We start from the raw sequence: 22,285 nt of genomic DNA, 5'->3' as shown, positions 1-22,285 counted from the left end.
TACATATTTCTACCAAGAGTCTAAAGTCCTAACACTTAAGAACCTCAATTATGTCTCTAACCTCCCTTTGCCCCTCAGTACCCTCCAAAGCACACATGAACACTCTACCCTAGGCAAACAGTGCTGATAAGCCTTGCACTTTACCTTCCTTGTGATGTGATCCCCCACGAAGCCCGCCTGGAATCGGACACTCCGGTCCGGCCACAGCTCCTGTCTGTGCTCCAGGCTACATTCGGGGCCTGCCTCCTCTGCCTCACACGGCCACCCCCGGCCCCGTCTCCGCAGATCCAGACCCCATGGCGTTCATTTGTTAGCACCCATTGCGTGCTTCCCTGCATTACTATGTGCTCGCGAAAGTGGATGTCTCTTTAATAAGATCATAAACATTTACAGAGGATGGACTTCCTCCTTTTCATATTGTCCTCAACCCCCAGGCTTCGGACATGTAAGAAATTCAATTTATAAGCTCACTAATTTCACAGATTAAGGAAAATGGGTAAATGAAAGGAAATAAGAAACTAGCACATGGGGTCTCAATATAATTCAGAGAAATACAAATCACTCTGAGAGTCATTTACCAGGAGCTCCAAAGAGCCAAATTTTCTAGTCACGAGTTTTCTGCTCATTCTGTGAAACTCCAAGTCAGCTTGGTGTGGCCCTGATGCCACCAATGGGCTAACGCCCACGCCAGCGTTGCCCGGCTGCCCTGAAGTTGGGCTGCGGAGAAAGCCATGTCTAAATGAGGAGGAAAAATCCCGGCAAGTTCCTAAATTAAAATAATAAAAACTTTATTATTTCCTTCTACTCGGACAGCACACAAATTAAGTTCTAAAATACAATTCAGATCATTAAATACGAAATGTCTGATTTTGAATTGAAAGTGTGGTTTATTATATCTCAAACAAGAAGCAGTACAACCAACCAAAGTATGCGCCTAAATACTTTGGCAAAACATCGACACAGTTTTGCCACCTTAACAGTGGCTTGTTTATGCCAACAATGAAGAAGCCTGGAGAGCAGGTGGCAACGAAATTGCGAGAGGCGTTTTCCACAGCTTGTTGAGAATCGAATATTTTTCCTTGCAAGAAGTGATCCAAAGCCGGGAAGAAGTGGCAGTCAGTTGGCACAAGGTCTGGTGCATACAGCGGATGACAGCAAGTTCCCAAGTCCAGCCTCTAGTGTGAGCAGTGTTGTTTGTGCGACATGTGGTCGAGTACTGTCTTGCAAGAGGATTGGCCTGTCTCTATTGACCAGTCTCAGCTGCTTAATCACAAGCACCGTCACCATTTCATCCAGCAGGTTGCAGCGGACACCCGCCGTGATCGACTGACCAGGTTTCATGAAGCCGTGGTGGATAGTGCCAGCACTGGGCACCAAACAGGCAGCATTAGCCTCTTTTGATGAATATCTGATTTGGGGCTGTGTTTCAGCACTTCATCTTTATCCAAGCATTGTGCCAAATGCTTGCGATTGTCAGAAAGAATCCATTTTTCATCACACGTAACAATGCGGTATAGAAATGGTTCGCCTTTATGTCGTGACAGCAAAGAAAGGCAAGCTTCACAACGATTTCTCCTCTGAGGCTTAGCTTAATTCATGCAGAGCCTATCTGTCCAGCTTCTTTATCATGCTGATTTGTTTCAAATGCTTCAATATTGTTGGAAAAGTAACATTAATCCTTGCTGCTCACTCGAGCGTAGGGTTGAGATGGATTCGCTTCCACTACAGCATTCGGCTCGTCATTGTCCACCTTGGTCTCAAGTCGCCACGTGGCTCATTTTCAAGATTAAAATGACCAGAATGGAACTTCTCCACCACCGACGCCCTGCCGTGCATTCACCAGCCACACCCTTCCCAGGCGTTTCACTGACATTTTGATCTGTCTGCACTGCATTGGCTCCATGACGGAACTCACATGCAAAAATAACATACATTTTTGACTTATCCATGGTTTTAAAAAAATTGCTCTAAAAGAAATTGGAAAGATAATCACAAGCCAAAACATGCGTTGGAAAGACTGAGGATATACTTTCACAATAAAAATAAAATAAGAAGTGTCAAAGTAAAATGTCAGCAATATCAACTGTCAAAGTAAGTACTTAAGGAAATTGGACATTTTATATTTAATAACCTAACATTTCTTTTGTGCTTTTCTGTTTATAATGGGACCATGGAAATGTACGAATGCCTATGCTATTTCCCCACTTCCCGGTCACTCCTCACCCTCCTGTGGCCTGGCTTCTGTCCCCACCACTTCCTTGAAATTATTCTGCACAAGGTCACCCAGACCCTCCTTACTGCTGAGTACAATGGGTGCTTCTCAGGCCTTACCTCTTTGTTAATCTATTTTTATTTCATTTGTCTGCATTTATAAACAGGAATTGTTGGTTTACCTTGAATTAAATGAGGCATCTAGGTTGATTGAACTAATTTAGAAAGTTATGTCTGTGTAAAATTAATTGTTAAACATTTATCAAGCTTTAAAAGGTTGAAGTTATTTATCATGCATGCATTCATTCAACAAATATTTCCTGAGCACCGTCAGTTAGCTAGTTTCGGGAACAGAGACAGCGATGGAGATAAACCCAGCCCCTCTCCTCACAGACCCTACAGACTATTGCAGGGCTCGGGTAAAAGGGTCCGTAGTCGCAGCGTGGCCGGTACGAGCCAGGGGAGGGCGAATGAATGTGGAGAAGGCAGGGCACTGACCTGCCCTAAAGCAGTGGGATTACCCGAGGCTTCGGAGAAAGCCGCATCCAAGCTGAGATGCGGCGGGAAACGCAGAGCTACGCTGGGGAATGAGTGGGGCAGGCCCCAGCGCCCGGCCGCAGGGCCGCCGCGCCAGGCAGGGAGGTCAGGCGTCACTTGAACAGCAGTGGGAAGCCACGTGAGCGTGGCGACACGCTCAGATCTGCCTCGAAGAGATGGAAGGCTGGCAGGAATGTGAGGATGCAGAGAGAGGTGGGCGCAGACTGGGCACAGAGCACGGCAGCACAACAAAGTGGACACCTGGTGAGAACGGCCACATGCCGGCCAAGGACGCTCTGGCTTCGCCTCCCCTGAAATCCATGGGCAGGGGAGTGGCCCGTCACACCAGAGAGGATGCCAGAGTTGAAGAGATGAAATAAGAGACTTTCAGAAAGTATGGTGACGGACTCCTGTGCACTTAACATAGGAAGGGGTGGGGAGAGCGAGGAGCCGGAGTAACACCCAGTGCCCCAGCTCAGTCCAGCGAGCGGGCGGCGACGCCTGTCGCTGGCGGCGACGCAGGATGGCCGGAGGGTTCTGGCGGGGAAGAGACGGAGTCGGCGCTGTCGGGGAGAGGCCTGGGCCTTTGAGCCGGGGAAGGCCACGGGCAGGCGCGGCTGGCGGCAGGCTGCGGGGCTGAGCTCGGCAGGGCCCGCGTCCCAGGGAGAGAGGGCGCCCGGCCCGGCAGCGCCTGAGGCTGCGCAGAAAGAAAGTGTGAAGTTAAAGAAAGTGGGCTTGAGATGGAGTCACTGATGTTTGAAGAATGAGCGAGAGGAAAGGAAAATACCGCGGAAACAAGTGCAAACAAGAAAAGGATGTGTGTCAAGCAGGGCGTAATGCACGCTCAAAACGAACAGAGGGCAGGCCTTGGGAGCACCATTGTGCTCGGCGGTGAGGAGGGTCTGGGTGACCTTGTGCGGAATAATGTCAAGGAAGTGGTGGGGACAGAAGCCAGGCCAAGGAGGCTGAGGAGTGACCGGGAGGCGAGGAAGTGGAACAGGTCCCTGCGCTGCCGCGGCCCGCCTCCCGCAGAAAGCAAAGCTCCAGCCCGTGCAGGCTCAGGCGTCACGGCACAGTGCCCTCACTAGTACAGCCTTTGCTTAAAGTTAGCAAGTGTGAAAAGAACTGCGGGTTCAAAACTGGAATGTCTGCCCTCCCCAGCGAATCTGGGCACTTGGTCTGACTTTTATCAAATGACTTATTGCTGCCTCAGTTTCTGGGGAAACTGACAGGTCCAATTCTCTCACAATATGGTTTTGAGTATCAAATGTCAATAGTTGGAAAACAACTTTGCAAGGTTGAAAATAGTTTGTGGAGGAATTAACAATGGATTTTAGAGCTAACGTTAATTATTTCAGGGACAGCTTCAACAAGAAAAAAAAAAGATTTTTTTGTTCCTTTTTTCACTCAAACGAGACAGGAACATTAGCAGAGAACGCCTTCCCGCCTCACATGATCGTGCAGCTCCCAGCGGCTTTAAGAAACTGGCATCGGTTCCTTGACGTCCAGGCACCTGCACGACACCGGAGGCGCTTGCTCTTTGGAAAGTAAGGCGTCCAAGAAGCACCCGTAACTCTCGCTGCCACTGCCATTAGGACAGGACCTGTCCCTCCGCTGCGGTGGAGGCCCTGCCCACAATATCTGCTCCAACGGCACTCGTCCCAGGCCTGCGGACAGAGCCAGCGTCTGGCTTTTCACATTAAGGTGTGCAGGCGAAGTAGCCAAAGAATATACCTGAATTCGATAAATCTGCTTCTAAGAAAACTGTAGCGCACCAGGGTTCCATATACAGCTCGATGACCGGGTGCCGTCAGCCGCACGCGTCCCGCAGCAAAAGGGTCTGTGTGCTTCATGCCACGTATGGGCCATAGTTACATCGAGCAGGGCCTGTGACCAGCTGGGGACTGGCCTACTGACCTTACTGTGCCTTTCCTCTGGAGTCTGGGCTAACTGTCTCTTTCCCTGCCCCTGAAGACACCTCTCTCACTTCCCCAGTGTGTTCTCTGTCCTGCTGTCCAATGACAAGGGTCAGCTGAACACGGATTCTTTGGCTTGCAAAGCCCATACAGAGGTCCACATAGACTGAGAAGTAGATCAAAACTTAAAACCACAATTCTATCAATTTCTGTAAGTTTTATACGGACTCCCAGTGACTGATATTTCAGTAATGATGCCAATTTTGGGCAAAAGTGATAAAACAGAGCCAACTCCTAAATATAGCCTCAGAAGGCCTCTGGAGGGGAGGAAATAGTTTCAATGCACATTGAAATAATCAAATTATTTATTAGTCTGTACACACAAGGCTCACATTTTCAGAAATTTATTACCAGTGTTTGAGGGAAGTGGGGGCAAATAGTGAGAGCGTTTCTCAAAGCGAGAGTCGCCAGGGAAACTAAGGCTGGAATTCGAGTCACTGCACTGACTAACTTCTCACTGAGCTTTTCCTTTCATTAATCCTCGCTGCCTTTGAGTAGCTGTGCTTTCCTCTGTAAGCTGACTCACCCTTAGGAGCTCAGGGCCTAAATGAGACAATTTTATTAAGGACAATGTAGCTACATCAAGTAACGTAGTAGTATGATGACAATAACTATGTGTTGAACACATAATTGGAGCCAAGGCACAATCCTCAGTATTCCACATGCATCGTCTTTTATTATTATTTATTACTGAAAGTAATACAGGTCATGAAAAAGGAATCTTATATTTTCATTGTGTTAGTACATGTGACATGGTAAGTAAGTGCCTGAAATATAGTTAGTGCTCAGTAGCTATTACTCTTCTTATTTTTTAGTTCAAATGACCACTCTATGAGTAACGGTCATTTTTTTCAAGTCGCAGATGTGAAAACTAAGGATTATGGAAAGAGGCTAAGTCACTTGTCTGTGATTTCCCAGCTAGTAGGCAGCAAGACTAGAATCTCAGCCCAGGTCTTTCTGAGTGCAGAGGCCAAATTGTTAACCATTATGCTGTATTCTCTAACATGGTTAGAAGTCCAAGAAGCCCACCAAATAAATTGATAACAATTATGGATTATTTTTAACTAGATTCACAGAACTAAAAGCCTTAGAGGCCTTATCAATGCTCACTTGATTTTCTTCTTTAACTACTCAGTTATTAAGAAAAAAAAAATTCAAGGTGCTGAGTATTTGGAGTTGGCAGACATAATGTTACACTTCAGGTTCACCTTTGATCTAGACTCACAGATTTTTGTTTTTGTTCTCCTTAAACTTCAGGCCAAGAAAAACAACAGGGGATCTTTGGAGGAGACAGACACCAAATTAAACAAGGCTCCATGCTGAAGGTTTTCTATGCTCCCAACCCCCATCATCGCAAAGGGAATTCAATGACAGCTTCATTTCTTTATAAAATAAATCTTCAAACCAACCCATTTGAAACAGACAACTGGGAATAGTTTAAGAATAAATTAATTCATATCAATTACAAACAGGAGTCTACTGTTATATAAAGTTGGAAATGAGAAAACTCTGAAAACCACAGCTTCTTAGACTGTCTAGCGTTTAGCAATGCTCTTTAAAAAAAAAAATAAGTTGCACTGTAAATGATCCTAATATTAGATGTTTGCACTTAGTAATGCATACATCCCGGAGGAAACACCGCTCTGAGTACAAATAACTTGCAAACTCTTATTACCAGGCATTTCCAACCCAAAAGGATCCCTCATCCTTTTAAACTGGTAGCATATGCTTTCTAGTATCCACTTGGCAGTCCATCATATGTGGCCTTCTGCTATGTCTTACAGCGTTAGCTTTGGTCATTACTGAACTACCACAGTTTTGCCTTGCACGCTTTTCACAAGTCCCCACCTTATTTCCTAATTTTATCATAAGGTCTCTGAGGACGAGGACCAGCCACCATCACCGCAGCCTCGGTGGCCCTAGCTAGTTCCTTAATGCTGACTAAGCAATGGAGCCAGGTAAGTGACCAATGATTAATACCTTTTGTCCGTAGTTCAAAATCTGAGGAAATGGCTGCTCTGGCTAGAGAGAGTTTCATGTAGACTCAAAAAACACACTATAGCTGGGGTTCTGCCACTTACTGTGACACTGGTCCCATTACTAAACCTCTCTGTGCCACATTTTCCTTATGTGTAAAATGAAGATAATAATGGTACCTTCATCATAGGGTTGTTGTGTCTGAAATGTGATAATACAAATAAATCGGGTAAAAGAGCTATGCCACATAGTAAAAGACGAACAAACTCCAGACAAATTATTTATGTTATATACAACAAGGTCCATGTGACTCCAAGGAAAGTGAGTAAAGATAGAATCTGGGGAGTTAGATATGGGAAGAATGAAAAGTATTTCCCTAAATGGTTCCAAATCACACCTGGTTCCAAATCACACACATTAAGACAAACTAAGCTCTTGACATCACAGTCAAATGAATTATGAATGTCCCTTCCCAAAACCTTGAAACACAATCAATTCACAGTACATAATCAACTTATGTAAGAGTGCTGCAATAGATCAGAATGGGGCCATTGTTTTGGAGGATATTTGACAAGAGGTCCAAGTACAACCTCACCCTTCCGGTTTCTCACCTGCGCAAGCAAGCGAGAAGGCATCCTAGCAGCTTGCCACCACCATTTCTCAGCACATGAAGGCCAAAAAAAAAAAAAAGAAGAAGAAGAAAAGGAACAAATAGTCTTTATCTCTCCTGCCCATGGTCAGAGCTTCCCAGAAACTCCCTCATCTGACCCATCACTACCCCCGCCCCAGGAAAAGTGCAATAGACGACAACAGGCAGTGCACGTGTGCAGGGCCACACACAGGCACACCGCCCTGTGTGGTACACACGAGCCTGGCCACCCACTGATACTGGCCGAGAGGTTCCTCTCTCCCTCTGCCTCTGGTGAAGATGATAATGAAGGAAAAGATATAACAATAGTTAAATTACCACTACAGGCAAAAGACTGAAGTAGAAAATTTTAACTTTAGGGCACTTTTCATACTCTTCATCCATGCCTGCTACTGCAGAAGGCTCGGGAGGCAGAGCCTTTCTATTGCCTTCTGACTGTCTGCAGATTCAAGAAGTCATTACATCCCATGCAATCCACCGCCGCTGCCTCCTTGGCTCCCACCCTGACCCGCTCCAATTCCACACTCCCATGTCAGATTCATTTTCTGAAAACACAGGTCTGATCCCATGTTCGTTTGCAATTCCAATTAGACTTATACCATTCTAACATGCATTACAGTTACGTGTGCATATGTTGTATTTCCTCCAATAAACTGTAAAATCATGCAAGGACCCAAATTATATTACTCATCTTAAACAGTCTTCACTCATTTATTCAAATATCTCTAACAAACACATGGTATGAAACAGGCACTGGGCTAGTCCCTAAAGAAATGAGTCAGGCTATTCCCTTCAATTTGCTTAAAATCTATTGGAGGTGACAGGGGTTACAGCCATGTAAAAAGAAAACTGTAATAAATATAAAATTACTTAAATATTATAATATGATTTAAATTTAATTTAAATTATAATGTGATTTAAATAAAATTATTTAAATATTATAATATTATGATTGCACAGGCACCGATTAATACAGGATCACATAAAAGGGACTCCTACTAAACTCTTGAGCAGGTAAAGAAAGGCTATGCAGTAATGTCTAAAATGATACTTAAGCATAAGCCGGTGTATATGGAAAACCAGGCACTCTGAGCTGTCCATTAAGACTACAGCTGTGGCAAATGATAAGGCTTAAGAAACACACAGGGACCGGATAAATAAAAGGGCTTTAAAGCCACATTGAAAGCGCTGAATTGTTTCAACATGATGAGTGATATGCCCAGATTTGTACTTTCAAACAGCCACTCTAATTAGAGTGTATAGTCACTCAAAATGCCTGTTAAACATGTAAATAGTTAAGTGACATTAGCATAATTAAAAATACTTCAGAGGCCGGGCGCGGTGGCTCACGCCTGTAATCCTAGCTCTCTGGGAGGCCGAGGCGGGCGGATTGCTCAAGGTCAGGAGTTCAAAACCAGCCTGAGCAAGAGCGAGACCCCGTCTCTACTATAAATAGAAAGAAACTAATTGGCCAACTGATATATATATAAAAAATTAGCCGGGCATGGTGGCGCATGCCTGTCTGTAGTCCCAGCTACCCGGGAGGCTGAGGCAGAAGGATCACTCGAGCCCAGGAGATTGAGGTTGCTGTGAGCTAGGCTGACGCCACGGCACTCACTCTAGCCTGGGCAACAAAGCGAGACTCTGTCTCAAAAAAAAAAAAAAAATACTTCAGAAATTTAAAAAGTGGAGAAATCAGTGAATCGGTGCTAGCTGCGATGCCCCAGAACGGAAATACAGCAGAGTTTAACCGGGTTTTTTGCAAAAGCAGGTTTTGATGGGGCGATTCAAAGAAGGGCAGAGAAAGAGCTAAGATGTGGCTGGGCAAGAGTGGCGGGAACTCACAGAAGCACGAACAGCTCAGTGGGCGCCGGGTCTGGAGAGGCAGCTGGCACCGGTGGAGGAGGCCTTGAACGCTGGGTTCACGGTTTAGAATTTAGCAGCTAAGACACAGTTCCACCGAGGCTTTCCGAAAGAAAAAAGTATTGCTATTGCAAGACTAAATACGAATTGAAAGAGGTTAAAAACAGGCTCCCAACAACTAGGTGACAGTAGGAATGTGAGAGAAAACAGGCGATGCAGGAGACGGGCTGCAAGACACAGCAAGACTTAGGGGGAGAAGCAAAGCGCCAGGCCGGTGACAGTGTGGGACAGAGGTCACCCCAACTCCAACCTGCCATCCCCTCCCACACTCTAGTACCCCACAGACCCTCCCTGGGAGACCAACCGACCATCTGAATGGACGCATGTCCAATAGCTTAGTGTGATAATTTGGAATTTGGAATAGAATCTTCCCTTTTATCATGTTGTTTAGCCAGTGTCTTCACATAAGAATCTGGATGTAGGGTGTCTGAGAAGAAATGAAGGATGTAGGGTGTCTGAGAAGAAATGAAGGAAAAGGAACATGTGGAGAATGAGAAAGGGACATCTGAACAAACCAAAGGCAGCTCTGAAGCCATTCTTAACCCCCTAGATTAATAACCCAGGGATATCAGACATTTGGGGCTTCCCTCTGTATTCCGGGAACTGCCTTTGATACATCAGATAGTCTTACACCCAGAAACAAGGACCTAGGGGCCCATCTGGCTAAAAGGGTTCCCTGCCCTTCATTGTTTAGGTTGCTGCTGCTACCTCATATTTGTGCCCTCAGTAACCATAAGAAGCAAAACAAGAAATGGAATTGTTCTACCATCTCCAGTTTGAACTCAGGTCACTTTGGTGTCCCATAGCAACAAGTTAATTTAATTTACTGAAAAAAATATTAGAAAACCTTCCAAAATTGTGTAGCAAGCCTCCAGAGTTCCCTAGTCTATTACCCGAGAAAAGCTGACCTAGCAAATACCACCTCCCTCATCCAAAGGAACATGTCATTTATAGATGAATCTTGTAGAAGAGTCAATAAATTCCTGGCCCATAGAATCTTCTCAGTCTTTTTCAAAGTCAGAAAATCAAGTTTCTGACAACAGACCCACACACAATAGATGGTTTATTCTGCTCTGTTACGGAAGTTAACTGACTGTTGCAATTCTTTAAGGCAGGGAGTCATTAATGGCCCTAAAATTTACCCCAAATTAGATGATTTCATGCTGGAGCATATAGGAATGCCTGACTCAAGCCCATCAATTGCCAGCAAATTAATGGATTCTTCTGGATTGGCATTTCATCTGTCATCATTTAATCGACGATTGTTGTTTTCATTGGAACGTTTTAGGACATCAAACAGATGTTTGCTAGGCCTGATTAAGTGGTAAATTTTCCTTGGATTCCCTTTGTTGCCAAGCTAATTATGGGCTTCTTCCTGTCCCTTTTTGATGCCCACAGAGGCCATAATGAAGGTAGTTAAAAATGCAAACATGAGAATGGGAAACAAGGTGTCACCACACATATAATTTACCTGTTGAGACATACTATCTGCTAATAAACTTAGATTCATATTACCAGTAAACTTAACCAATTTTCCTAAATAATTTAGGCATATTTTCCAGTGTCCTCCAAACGGTGACTTGGAAGGTCTTTTTGCCCCTTTAAAATTCATCAGCACCTGCAGTCACTGAAAGATAAGGAGATCACTGAAGTCAAAACAGTGTGTGGGCTACAGATACTGAGCTTCAAGTCCCCAAGGTTCCTCGCCTTACCTAGCTGGAAATACTCTAGTCAGCTCAGCTGTTTCCCCTACTCGAAAAGAAAAGAATGCAACTAGTCAGGAAGCACTTAAGATGTTATTGCTTTGTTTTCTAAAATATCAATATAATATATGGGTATATCAGTTTTCCAACATTTTTGTCAGACCAACATGACACCATGGCCAGAACTAGAACTATAGACGGTTTACTAAAGAGCATGTATAAAGACACCACAAACTGTTCCCGGTCAGAGAGACCCCTCTGAAATCCCATGCATCAGAAGATTCTTATTCTTGAGTACTGTGTACTTTAAAGGAAGCAAGATATTTCTAACAAAAAGAATATTGATCTGCCCATGATGTTATTAACAAGGAATTTATCTGATTAAAGTGTCCTGAACTGTTAACTAAGGTCAGATTCAGTAGGAAATGCCAAATTTCCAAGAGTGGAGCATTTCCCAAATATCTTGGACCACAAAAATTTTTTGTAACAAACTAACATCACCCAAAAGTGACAAACAATAGGGAAGCTACTCCTTTCTGCTATCCGACACCAGTTGGCAACTATCAATGAGACAGGAACAGAAGGAAAAAATAAAAAGCACTGAGTTCACTGAATGTTTTAAAGGGAGGGGGCAGTTTTGGAAGGATGCAGAAAACACTCTTTGTCTACTTCACAATTTTAAGAACTGCTCAAACATACAATATTTATTTTAGAAATAATTAGGAATAATTTTAATTTTGTGTTTCCCTACGGGTATCATCTTTAATTGCTCCTAGAGAGTTCAAGGATGTCCTTAAACCCAAGGCACTACCAAATGCCCAGCTATGCCTGCATGACACTGTACGTACTGAAAAATGCACTTTCTTATTCCGAATGAATATCAGAATCAGACACGTGACCGATGACGAAGCACTAACACTGCAAACCCATTCTGCCAGCAACCGGTCATCAGCTGTGGTCCTGGTCCCTGGTCGAGGCCTCCCCACCCCCAGCCGCGCCTCGGGCCCTCCCGCGGTCAACGCCTCCTGCCACGCGAGCCACCTGTCTGGCAGCGGCTGCCCGCGGGCGGCTAAGGAGAGTGGCACTGCTTTTGTCTCTGCCTTGCTAGCTTCGTAGGGCTGTGTAAGCGGTTACCTTTGGGGGAGATTTAAATATGTCATTCCCATTGAAAGCGTCTTTTAAGGTGGCTTCCCGCCCTCAACCAGTACAAAAACTTTTTAAAAAAAAATGAGGGAGAGGACCTCGCTCTGTCGCCCAGGCTAGAGAGCAGCGGCGCGATCTGGGCTCCCTGCATCACTGCAGCCTCAACTCCCAGCTCAAGCCGTCCTCCCGGCGCAGCCTCCCCAGTGCCTTAGGACTACAGGGACACGCCCGACTAAGTTTTCTAATTTATTTGTAGAGACGAGATCTTGCTACGCTGCCCAGGCTGGTCTCAAACTCCTGGCCTCGAGCAGTCCTTCCCGCCTCAGCCAGCTGAGGCGGGCATCTCAGGCGCGCGCAGGTTCGCTGAGACCCGCTGAGCGCCGGGCCTCCGGGTCCTCGACTGCAGCGCCCGACTAAGGCGCTGAACAAACCCAGCGCTCCCCCGCCCGCAGCGCCTTCCCGCAGCGCTCCCCCCTCCGCGCCTTCCCGCAGAGCTCCCCCCTCCACGCCTTCCCGCAGCGCTCCCCTGTCCGCGCTCCCCAGCCCGCGCTCCCCCCCCTCCGCGCCTTCCCGCAGCGCTCCCCCCTCCGTGCCTTCCCGCAGCGCTCCCCCCTCCGCGCCTTCCCGCAGCGCTCCCCTGTCCGCGCTCCCCAGCCCGCGCTCCCCAGCCCGCGCTCCCCCCTCCGCGCCTTCCCGCAGAGCTCCCCCCCTCCGCACCTTCCCGCAGCGCTCCCCCCTCCGCGCCTTCCCGCAGCGCTCCCCCCTCCGCGCCTTCCCGCAGCGCTCCCCCCTCCGCGCCTTCCCGCAGCGCTCCCCCCTCCGCGCCTTCCCGCAGCGCTCCCCCCTCCGCGCCTTCCCGCAGCGCTCCCCCCTCCGCGCCTTCCCGCAGCGCTCCCCCCTCAGCGCCTTCCCGCAGCGCTGCCCCCTCCGCGCCTTCCCGCAGCGCTCCCCCCTCCGCGCCTTCCCGCAGCGCTCCCCCCTCTGCGCCTTCCCGCAGCGCTCCCCCCTCAGCGCCTTCCCGCAGCGCTGCCCCCTCCGCGCCTTCCCGCAGCGCTCCCCCCTCCGCGCCTTCCCGCAGCGCTCCCCTGCCCGCGCTCCCCCCCCTCCGCGCCTTCCCGCAGCGCTCCCCCGCCCGCGCTCCCCCGCCCGCGCTCCCCGCGGCGCGCCCTACCTGGTTGAAGCGCTGCGGGCCGGGCTCGGGGCTGCCCGCGCGGGGCGCCGCCCCCAGCTGCCGCAGCATGCGCGCGAGCTGCGCGGCCGACAGGCTCCCGTTCGCGCCGAACACGCTCAGCACGTCCTCGCTGAAGGCGAGCGCGGGGCCGCCCGCCCCGCCGCCCGGGCCCGCGGCCGCCAGCAGCAGCAGCGGCAGCAGCAGCGCGGCCACCGCCCGGCGCGGGGCCATCCCGCCGGGCTCCGCGAGCAGGGCGCGGCGGCGGCGGGCGCGCACGGGGACGCGGCCGGGGTGCAGCCGGGCGCGGGGCCGGTGCTGAGCCGGGCGCGGGGCGAGTCGAGCCGGGCGCGGGGCCGGGGTGCAGCCGGGCGCGGGGCGCGCTAGTCGTCCGCCGCCTCCGAAAGAGCAGCCGCCCGCGACCTGCAGGTCATCGGAGTGGCCGCGCGGCCGGGAGCGATAGGCAGGGGCCCGCGCCTCCTGGAGAGCCTGAGATAAAGGGGACAAAGGGGGCAGAGATAAGGCCACCAGCCCAGCCGACGGCCCAGGGGCGGGCTCGCAGGCGCCGCAGGCCGGAGCTCCGAGGGACACGCGGGCGCGGGCCGGACCGCCGCTCGCCGGGCCGCACTGACCGCGGGCGCCGCCGCGACCGGGCCGGGACGTGCGGTCCCCGGGAGCTGCGGAGCACGGCTCCCGGGGCGCCGGGCGAGCGTCGGAGGGCCCCCCGCCCGTGTCTGCCCGGCCGCGGGCGGCGCGAGGGCGGGAGCGCGCCGCTCACCTCTCCTTCCGTCTCCGCGCCTGCGGGACGCTCGGCCTCCGACCGTGCGCGGGAGCCGCGGCCCGCCCGCGCCCTTTACGGTCAGGCGAGGGGCCTGTCCCCGCCCCAGGCACGTGGCGGCCGGCCGGCCTGAGCTCCCGCGCTCGGCCACGCCGCGGCGCCGCGCAGCCGCCTCGCCAGTGCCCGCCCCGCGCGCCCGCCCGCCCGGCCACCTGCGGCCGCGTCCTGGTCGCCGTCCCCAGCGCCCCGGGTCTCAGTGGCCCACGTCTTTGCTGCCTGGATGAAACCGGCTTCCTGGAATGGAGTCCGCGGCGCTTTGCATTGTCTCAGTGATTCACAGGAATTGCTTTTTTTGTCTCACTTTTGAAATCCGAAAAGAAAGAGGAAATCAAAACTGGAGCGGTGGCGGCGAGCTGAGCCAGCACTGCCCAAGCGGCCCTTCCTGATGGGATATCCGCCGATGAGAGGAATGTTTATTTGTTCAGATTAGGGTTCAAGAAAAGCTGGCTTAGGTGTGCGGTCAGCAGGTTTGTGTACAGTGCAGCGCTTGGGGCAAAGGTTGCGTCTGGTGGATACAGTTGTCCAGGAATAAACGAACACCGGCTTCAGCTCGGAGGAATTCAAGGTAGTGTTCTTGCCTTTCATCAGGACAGTGCGGTCTCCCAAAACAGCACGCTTTAAAAAGAGACACTAAGTCTAGACAAGGGCAAGGAGATGGGGAAGGGAAAAGAAACTTCATCTCCCAAGAGAAACTTGGTGACATAACTGGAGGAAAGAGACGCGGAGAGAAGATTCCGGGAGGATAAGGATCTAGGAGGACGTAACTGCAGGACCGTCACACGGAGAGGATGTGACTGCCTCTGTCTGACTCCAGAGGACAGAGGGCAGCAGTAGCAGGGCAAGGTCACCAAAGGGAAGAGTTTTCTGCACAATTACAAGAATCTGCAGGAAAGGCCACTGTGGGAAACGGTGATTTCTCTGCAATTGAAAGTGATTCAAATCAACAGACGCTGGTGACCCCTTACAGCTCTATGGCAGGATTTCTGCCTGCCAGGGAGATAAACTGCATGATCTTGGTCATGCGTTCCAGCCAATTACAAAGTCTGCCCATTTGTCCACGATAATTTACAGAATTGCATTGATGCTAAAAGGGCAGTATTTCACCTAGGGCCAGAAGTAAGTTGATGTCACAGTTGTCCTCTTAAATCACTTAGCTTGTGAGACTCTTCAGGCTTTTTATTTGATTTTAAAATATAGTTTGTTGGCTATGTTTCCTTTAGACCTCCATGACTCATGGTGGTTTTTGGAAATTAATGAAAACTTTAAATGGCTCATCTATACCCAGTAAGCTGTTTATTTGCAGCTTGTCTGCAACTAAGTTTGTTAATAAAGTATTGAATTTTTAAATAATACAAGTTTTATATTGTGAATTTTTTAAAATATAATGCCACTCATGTTTATGTGCATACATTTTGCCAGCCCATCAACCCCACAAGACAAAAACACTGACATAATCATCCTGCTTGCCAGCTCTACCGAGCACGGCCAACACAGTGTGAGCACGCAGCTAAGAGGGAGCATCAGAACATTTCAAGTTACTAACCACCAAATAGGCAAGGCTAATTCTAACTCTTCCATGCTAATAAACTACAATTGCCAAAGCACTATCAGTAGAGCACCCTTAATCCAAAAATTCAAAAATCTGAAAATCCAAAATACTCCAAAATTCACAACTTTTTGTGTGCCAAAATGATGCCACAAGTGGAAAATTCCACACATGACCTCATTTGACAAGTGCACAAAATTATTAAAAATATTATAAAAATTACCTTCAGCCTAGGCATATAAGGTATATATAAAACATAAATGAATTTTGTGTTTAGACTTGGATCTCATGCCCAAGATATCTCAGTATGTATGTGAATATGTAAATATGTAAATGTGAATTTACATATACATTACATATACATATATATGTACATGTGAATTTACATTTACATAAATGTGAAAAGTATGTGAATATGTAAATATTCCAAAATCTGAAAAAATATGAAATTCAACATACTTCTGGTCCTAAACATTTTGGACAAAGGATACTCAACCTGTACTTGAATAATGTTTTAGGGCCCAAAATATGGCATTCTATGGCATCTACAATCACTGAAGAAAAAGATTTCTAATTTAAAATATAAGGTATAATGTATAAAATATACTTCTTTTGGAAATTTGCTTTAAAGGCCAGATGGTTTTAAATGATAATAATGAGGGTAGCATGCCACGGAGATTGGCCAGAGTGTTGAAAAAGGTCCTTCCTATTTCTGACTCAGCCACCTAGGAAACCTGGGAAAGTTATTGGACCCCACCAAGATCAATCCCCTCATCTATAAAACAAGGTAATAGGGATAGAAGAAGTATCCATTCCAGCCTTCATATTTATAAATGTCTAATTTAAAAGACATCTGTCAGAACAAAAGATTAAGCACCTTCTAGAGAAGTAAGATTTCAACTCCCCAGTGGAAAGGACAGTTAACTTCAAATCTTGTTTTTTCTAATAATAGCTTCAAATTTTCTTAGTCCAAATGTTTTGTTACTATTGCATATAAGGAGCTAATTCAACTCTTCTAAACTTTTTCATGCATGCATTTCCCTATGGAAGGGCTAATAAGGAAACCTAAACGATGGCATATCCTTGTCTCTTCCCCTTCGCTTCTCTTCCTTGCCTTCTAGTCCCAAAGCCGTTAGGAGTATAGCACGATACTGTCTGTGCGCAGGGGAGCCACAGTGGCCCAAAGAGGAATGCTGGAGCTTGAACAAGGGCGAAAGGGAAATGTAGCACAGGAAGTAAGGGCCCAAGCAGGGTCATGAAGGTGCCCAGACTGGGGAAGGGACATGGAAAATCAGAGGATGCACCCCTAATAGCGTAAGAGTGTGTCACGCACCCCAGCACGGAATGCCTGAGCCCAGGTGTGGTGAGCAGAGCGTCCTTCCCAGCTGATCTGTCAGAGCCCGAGCTGGAAGGGGAAGGTATCCGTGCAAAGCAGCGGCCTGGTGTCGGGTCAGAGCCGAGCAAAGAATGGAGGCCTCCACAGTGGTCCGGGGAAGACGGAGAGCCAGTGTGGAAAGTCAGGGCCTGAATGGGTGATAGAGGCGTCCATGCTTGATGGTGACCATGCACAGAGTGTCAGAGACGGGCAAGGGGTGAGGGTGTCGCAGAAAAGGAAGTTGCAAATATGGAAAAAGAGAAAATTAGAATGAACCCTGTGGTCTTGGGTTGAAATTGGAGAGATCAGTGTCGAATGTGGTTTCCAGCACAGAAACAGACAGACGTAGATAGAGCCGCAACTGAATCGTGGCTCTGGCCGCTGAGGGGCCTGAGAGCCAGCATGCCCCAGTAACAGCGAGCATAACCAGGCACTGAGCTCAGCTTCCAAATACTCTTCTCCACTAAATGGAACCAGGGCTGTTTACAAAAGGGGCTGATTCCAGGACTGCACAGGCAAGGAACAAGAACACGACGAACCTGGAATAGCTTGTTGTGCCTGCAGGCAAGGGAATGGTCAAAGAATGTAAGAAACACACATTGAATTATTCCTTGATAATGGGGCATCATCGCCCTCCATGGATCAGCAACTTATTCTCAAATGAATCCGAAGGGGAAAAAGAGTCTTTTTACAATGCGTGCAACTTTTTTGTAGTTTGGTGATTATTTCCATTTAAAAATTAAAATATCGAGTACCAATAAGAAAAGGAGAAAGTCCCTACAACAAATCACACGTTAAAATTCAAACCAAAATTGTGTGAAAACTTCAACCTGCTACTTTTCAGTGAAATTAATTTATTCATTAATATGTATTTTTGGCATTTGTGTCACAGTCTGTGGTGTCTAGGAATGCAGGAGTGAAAAGGACACACCTGCTCCACTCTAAGAAGGCAAGGGTCAGAGGGAACGGAGGCGTTGCTCTGGCGGGGGCGGCTGCAGGCAGCACGGACAGTCCACAGAGCAGGCCACCCTGAGCTCAAAGGGCAAGTAGAAGTTTGACAGAAAGACAAAGGAGTGGAAGCAGATTCCAAGGTGAGGAAATGTGAACTAAAAAGCCCCAAGAGGCCTGAGAGAGGAGGAAACCCAAGAGATTTCTTAGAACTGGGAGCCTGGAGCAGAAAGGCAGGACCTGGCGGGATCAGGAAAAGTCCCAGAGTTCCACTGGGTGGAAGATGTCTTCATCTAGTGACGTCCCAAATATTCCTGTGATCATCTGTGATTGAAAACAAAAACAAAACAAAACAGACTCCTCCATGAATATAAATCGCATTTTTCTTGTTATATAAAATTCATTCCTTATTATTACAAATACCCTACACCTAAAATTCTCAAATGAGAGCAAGATAATGATTCTATCCGCATCGTGTATGTCTATTCAGCCCCCAGTGCCAGAGACAATAGAGGTAGGAATCGGATTTCTTTAAGGCCTTTCTGAGCTTAATTTCTAATCTTTAAAATAGGGGTTAAACTAATACCTGCTCAGTTTCTGTCACTGAATAGCTGAAAATCAGATAGGATAAGGTGTGTGAAACCCTGTGTCAGCTGTCAAGCAGAAAGTAGGGATTGACCTGAGATGGGCCCCGAGGGGGTCAGGAGACTTATCGAGAGGCCAGCAAAGTGCCGGTGGGAAGCGGACAGGCACGGCCAAGCTTATCTTGGAACAAAGACCACTTTATACCTGACGAAATTCTTGAGGTTTGTTTCAGGAAATTAAGGCACTAATCAGAAAAGGAAAGAGCCTTAACATCAAGTCTAATCCGGTCGCAGTTTGGGTAAGGAAAAGAAAGCTCGGGATTGCTAAGTGGCGCTGTGGTCAAGTAACACATTCAGACCGGGCAGAGCCCAAAGCTGCCTTTCCCATTCCACCGCCACAGGTAGACGCGGAGCAGCGTCTCAAGGACAACACCCTCGTGACTTTGATTGGGTAGAGTAGACGGAATGAAATTATACTAACCGATGGCCCCTTCTTCTTCTCCAGCCGTCTCTTTGGGCCAGTGTCCCCACTTTGCTGCCCTGTCAGCCCAGCGCCCGGCGTCGCTCGCCATGGCTCCGTGCTTCAAATTACACACGTCTTTCTAAGTCACTCTTGGGATTTGGGGAAAATTTATATATACTAATATGGAAAGGTGTTGAATAAATTAGTGAAAAAAGTAAGAAGCAGAGTGTCTTATAAAAAACATGAACAGCGCTGGGTGTGAGTGTTTGCGCTCACGTTGACAGGGTGGGGTGTGCACCCCTGTTTGCAACCTCTTTCCTCTCCGAGCAGGGAGTAGGCTTGAGGGCGAAAGGGGAGAACAGGGGAGTGCGCTCTGTCCCTTTACACCTCCTGTGGTGTCTGAGTTTGTCCAAAGGCAAGCCTTCCTTTTATAGTTAACGGAATGAAAAGCCATCGAAATGGAGCTGGCGGCCGGAGACAGGCACGGGGAGAGCAAGAGCGGCCCGCCCTGTGCCCACTGCCAGCGCGGGGCAGGGCAGGGCAGGAGGCCCCGTGCGGAATGGCTGGCATGCTTCTGTGGCAGAGAAAGCTGCCAAAAATAGCACAGATTTATTTTTTTACAAAAGGCCCTGGAAATCCTGCAACTCCTTCCCCTGCGAATCCTGCGCACGCCTGTCTATGGCGGCGGGAGCAGGCCGCTGTTCTGTGGAAGGGCCTGCCCCGCCGGCGCCTCCAGCTCCCAGGCTCGGACTCCCACAGCCTGACGGGATTCAGTGCTGGGAAATGTAATCACGTGAGAACAATTAAAATTTTGTTTTCAAGATCTGATCTTAGTACAAAGCCTAGCCTTAGACAGACTTACGAAAGGAAACTATGACAAGAAACTATTCCTGTGGGTTCTCAACCCCTTAGCACCAGGGACCCACACGCTCTTCCCTTCCCTTGCCTTCCCTTCCTTCAAACCTCCTAATCCCAGTGTCTCTCGTTACAGTAAAATACAAAAAAATTGAAAACCAAGAAGTGATAACTAATGTAGGCACTATTTGCAATGTTTATTTACTTGCCAGTGGTACCACTGGTTATCTAATCTGCAAGGTATTTTAACTTAAGAATTTAAGTGAGACTATTGGGCATTTAAAAAGCAAACAAAGAGCAAGTATTCTCTCTTCAGTATATACACTGGTAGGGGCTTAACTTGACATGTGAAACCTCTGGGCCAGTTTCGGTCTTTTCCAGAGACTTCTTCACACCACATTCTTGCTGCAGAACAACATTGTGAAATGCAATGTTTACTTTCAGAGCTGTTAGGTACTCCTCTAAGACTCCTGATAAAACCGTGAAGCCTATTTGGAAGAGCTTTCTGTTCTCTAAGGAATGCATCATACGCAACCCCAACCCAAGGTACCCTGGCAGCATGGTATTGTGGAAAGACTGAAATAAGAATCAGAAAACTTGAGTTCTTCCTAACTGAAGACAGGAAGATAGATCTAAATGAAACGATGTGGACAATTTTGTAGTCTCTGTAGTACGAGGCTCTTAGCTCTTCTGTGATCTCACCGGGTTGTTATGAGAGTTAATTGAGATAACACAAACTAAAGCTACAAATCTAAGGAAAACTAAAATTTCAAACTGGTCAAACCAGATTGAAAAGTTATTTTAAGCATGGTTTTACAGCGTTGTGGCATTACTTGTGCATCTGCACACACATGACAACATCAAACAAGCTAAGACACACACCCCCTCTAGACGGGAGAATTAATTCTCTCAAAGTCCAGAGAGCCCACTGCAGAAAACATTGGCTTAAAAAAAAAAAAAAAAAAAAACCTGGGTAGAATTTGCCATTTTATCATAGAAACTTTAATGCTTTCTAGTTCTATTTCTTGTTCTGATGCCTCTAGTTTGTATGTTTCAGAAGGAGAAAAATTATTTTTGGAATGCATAAATGGCATACCAAATTTGGTACCCATGGTTTTATATTTAAATATGATCCATCCTTATATGAAAGTCTTAATATAGAGAAGTGTACTTGTAAAGTGTGATTTACACAAAAATAAAGTAAAAACAGGGCAGATATTATAGGAAAAAATAATGGTTTGAATATACGGGAAGTTTACAGTCCAAAAATGACATATCCGAACACCCTAAGAACTATAGGGAAATACTCAACTTGTATTTATGATAGAAGAAACATTAGACAGACATACAGTCTGATGCCATGGAGAAAATGAAGGACGTACCAATGTCCAGTGGTTGTGACGTTCCAGGCACTATCTCCAGAAAGACCTTCTCTAGTGGGTGTGTAAGTCTGTTGGCAACTGAAAGCCATTGGGTGGCACAGTCAAGTTACCCAAAACATGCTTATTCTCCTTCTGAAAGTGAAAAATATACTTTCCACTACAGATTGGGAACTAAATCAGAGGTGAAAACTAAAAGAAGTCCGAATATTTACTCAGACAAAAGCACCATGAGTCTTTCCAAGATTATTAACAAACAGAAATAAGTAGGTGCTTTGTCCCAAAGTCCCATTTGCTTATTGCCTAGATTTCTCTCACCTAAAAAAGAATAAATTGCTATAATGGAGTTAATTTTAGGAAAAGACAGAGTTCAGATGGATTTATTTTTAATCTTTTATTATGTATTTGGTAAATTTGAGGGGAGAAGAAAGGAAAAACCAAGAAGACTGGAAGACATGTTTTATAATGATATGAGTTTGATAACATGTTTCATACATTAAATTAAGTTCTTATTTCCTTTGACATTTCTCAACTAGCTTCATTATTTAAAAATGCAATCACATGTCCAAACTAATTTTCAAATGTTTATTATTGTATTATATTATTGTATTTCATTACTGTATTATTTCAAACTAACTTGAGAGTCTATTATATTAATATATTTGAACAGTCACCCTACCACTGTAAAAATAAGCACCAAGTAAGCAAACTATATTTAGCAGGAAAAGAAATCCCTCAAGGCCAGAATGTCCATGCTCCATAAAACTTTCCAACGGCAATTGCACCCTCCCACGTGCAAAGCAAAAATTTGGACTAAAACATTAAAATCCAAATGAGTAAGGTGTAATAAATTACCCAATAGAGTCTAAGTAGCTACCATTTTGCAGAGTTTTCATCTAAAATATTGCATAGAAATAGCCATTAGTTTAGAAAATTTTAATCTAAAATATTACTAGATATCTTAATACTAATATATCTGTATAAAATTAAAATATTTAATCTAAAAATAA

The 22,285-nt window shown here is 46.9% G+C and overlaps 1 protein-coding gene across 1 annotated transcript in view; it reads right to left on the bottom strand.

The window, feature by feature from the left end:
* Positions 1-13,521, bottom strand: part of SLC39A8 (solute carrier family 39 member 8) — a 74,668-nt gene extending 61,147 nt beyond the window's left edge. Inside the window, exon 1 of the mRNA XM_075998742.1 lies at positions 13,291-13,521. Within this exon, the coding sequence (XP_075854857.1) occupies positions 13,291-13,521 (231 nt within the window). The remainder of the gene's footprint in view (positions 1-13,290) is intronic.
* Positions 13,522-22,285: the final 8,764 nt, after the last annotated feature.

Source organism: Microcebus murinus, chromosome 29, assembly GCF_040939455.1.
Source record: "Microcebus murinus isolate Inina chromosome 29, M.murinus_Inina_mat1.0, whole genome shotgun sequence".
Classification (NCBI taxonomy): domain Eukaryota; kingdom Metazoa; phylum Chordata; class Mammalia; order Primates; family Cheirogaleidae; genus Microcebus; species Microcebus murinus.
Note: the sequence above shows the minus strand (reverse complement) of the source record. Positions and strands in the feature narration are given on the sequence as shown.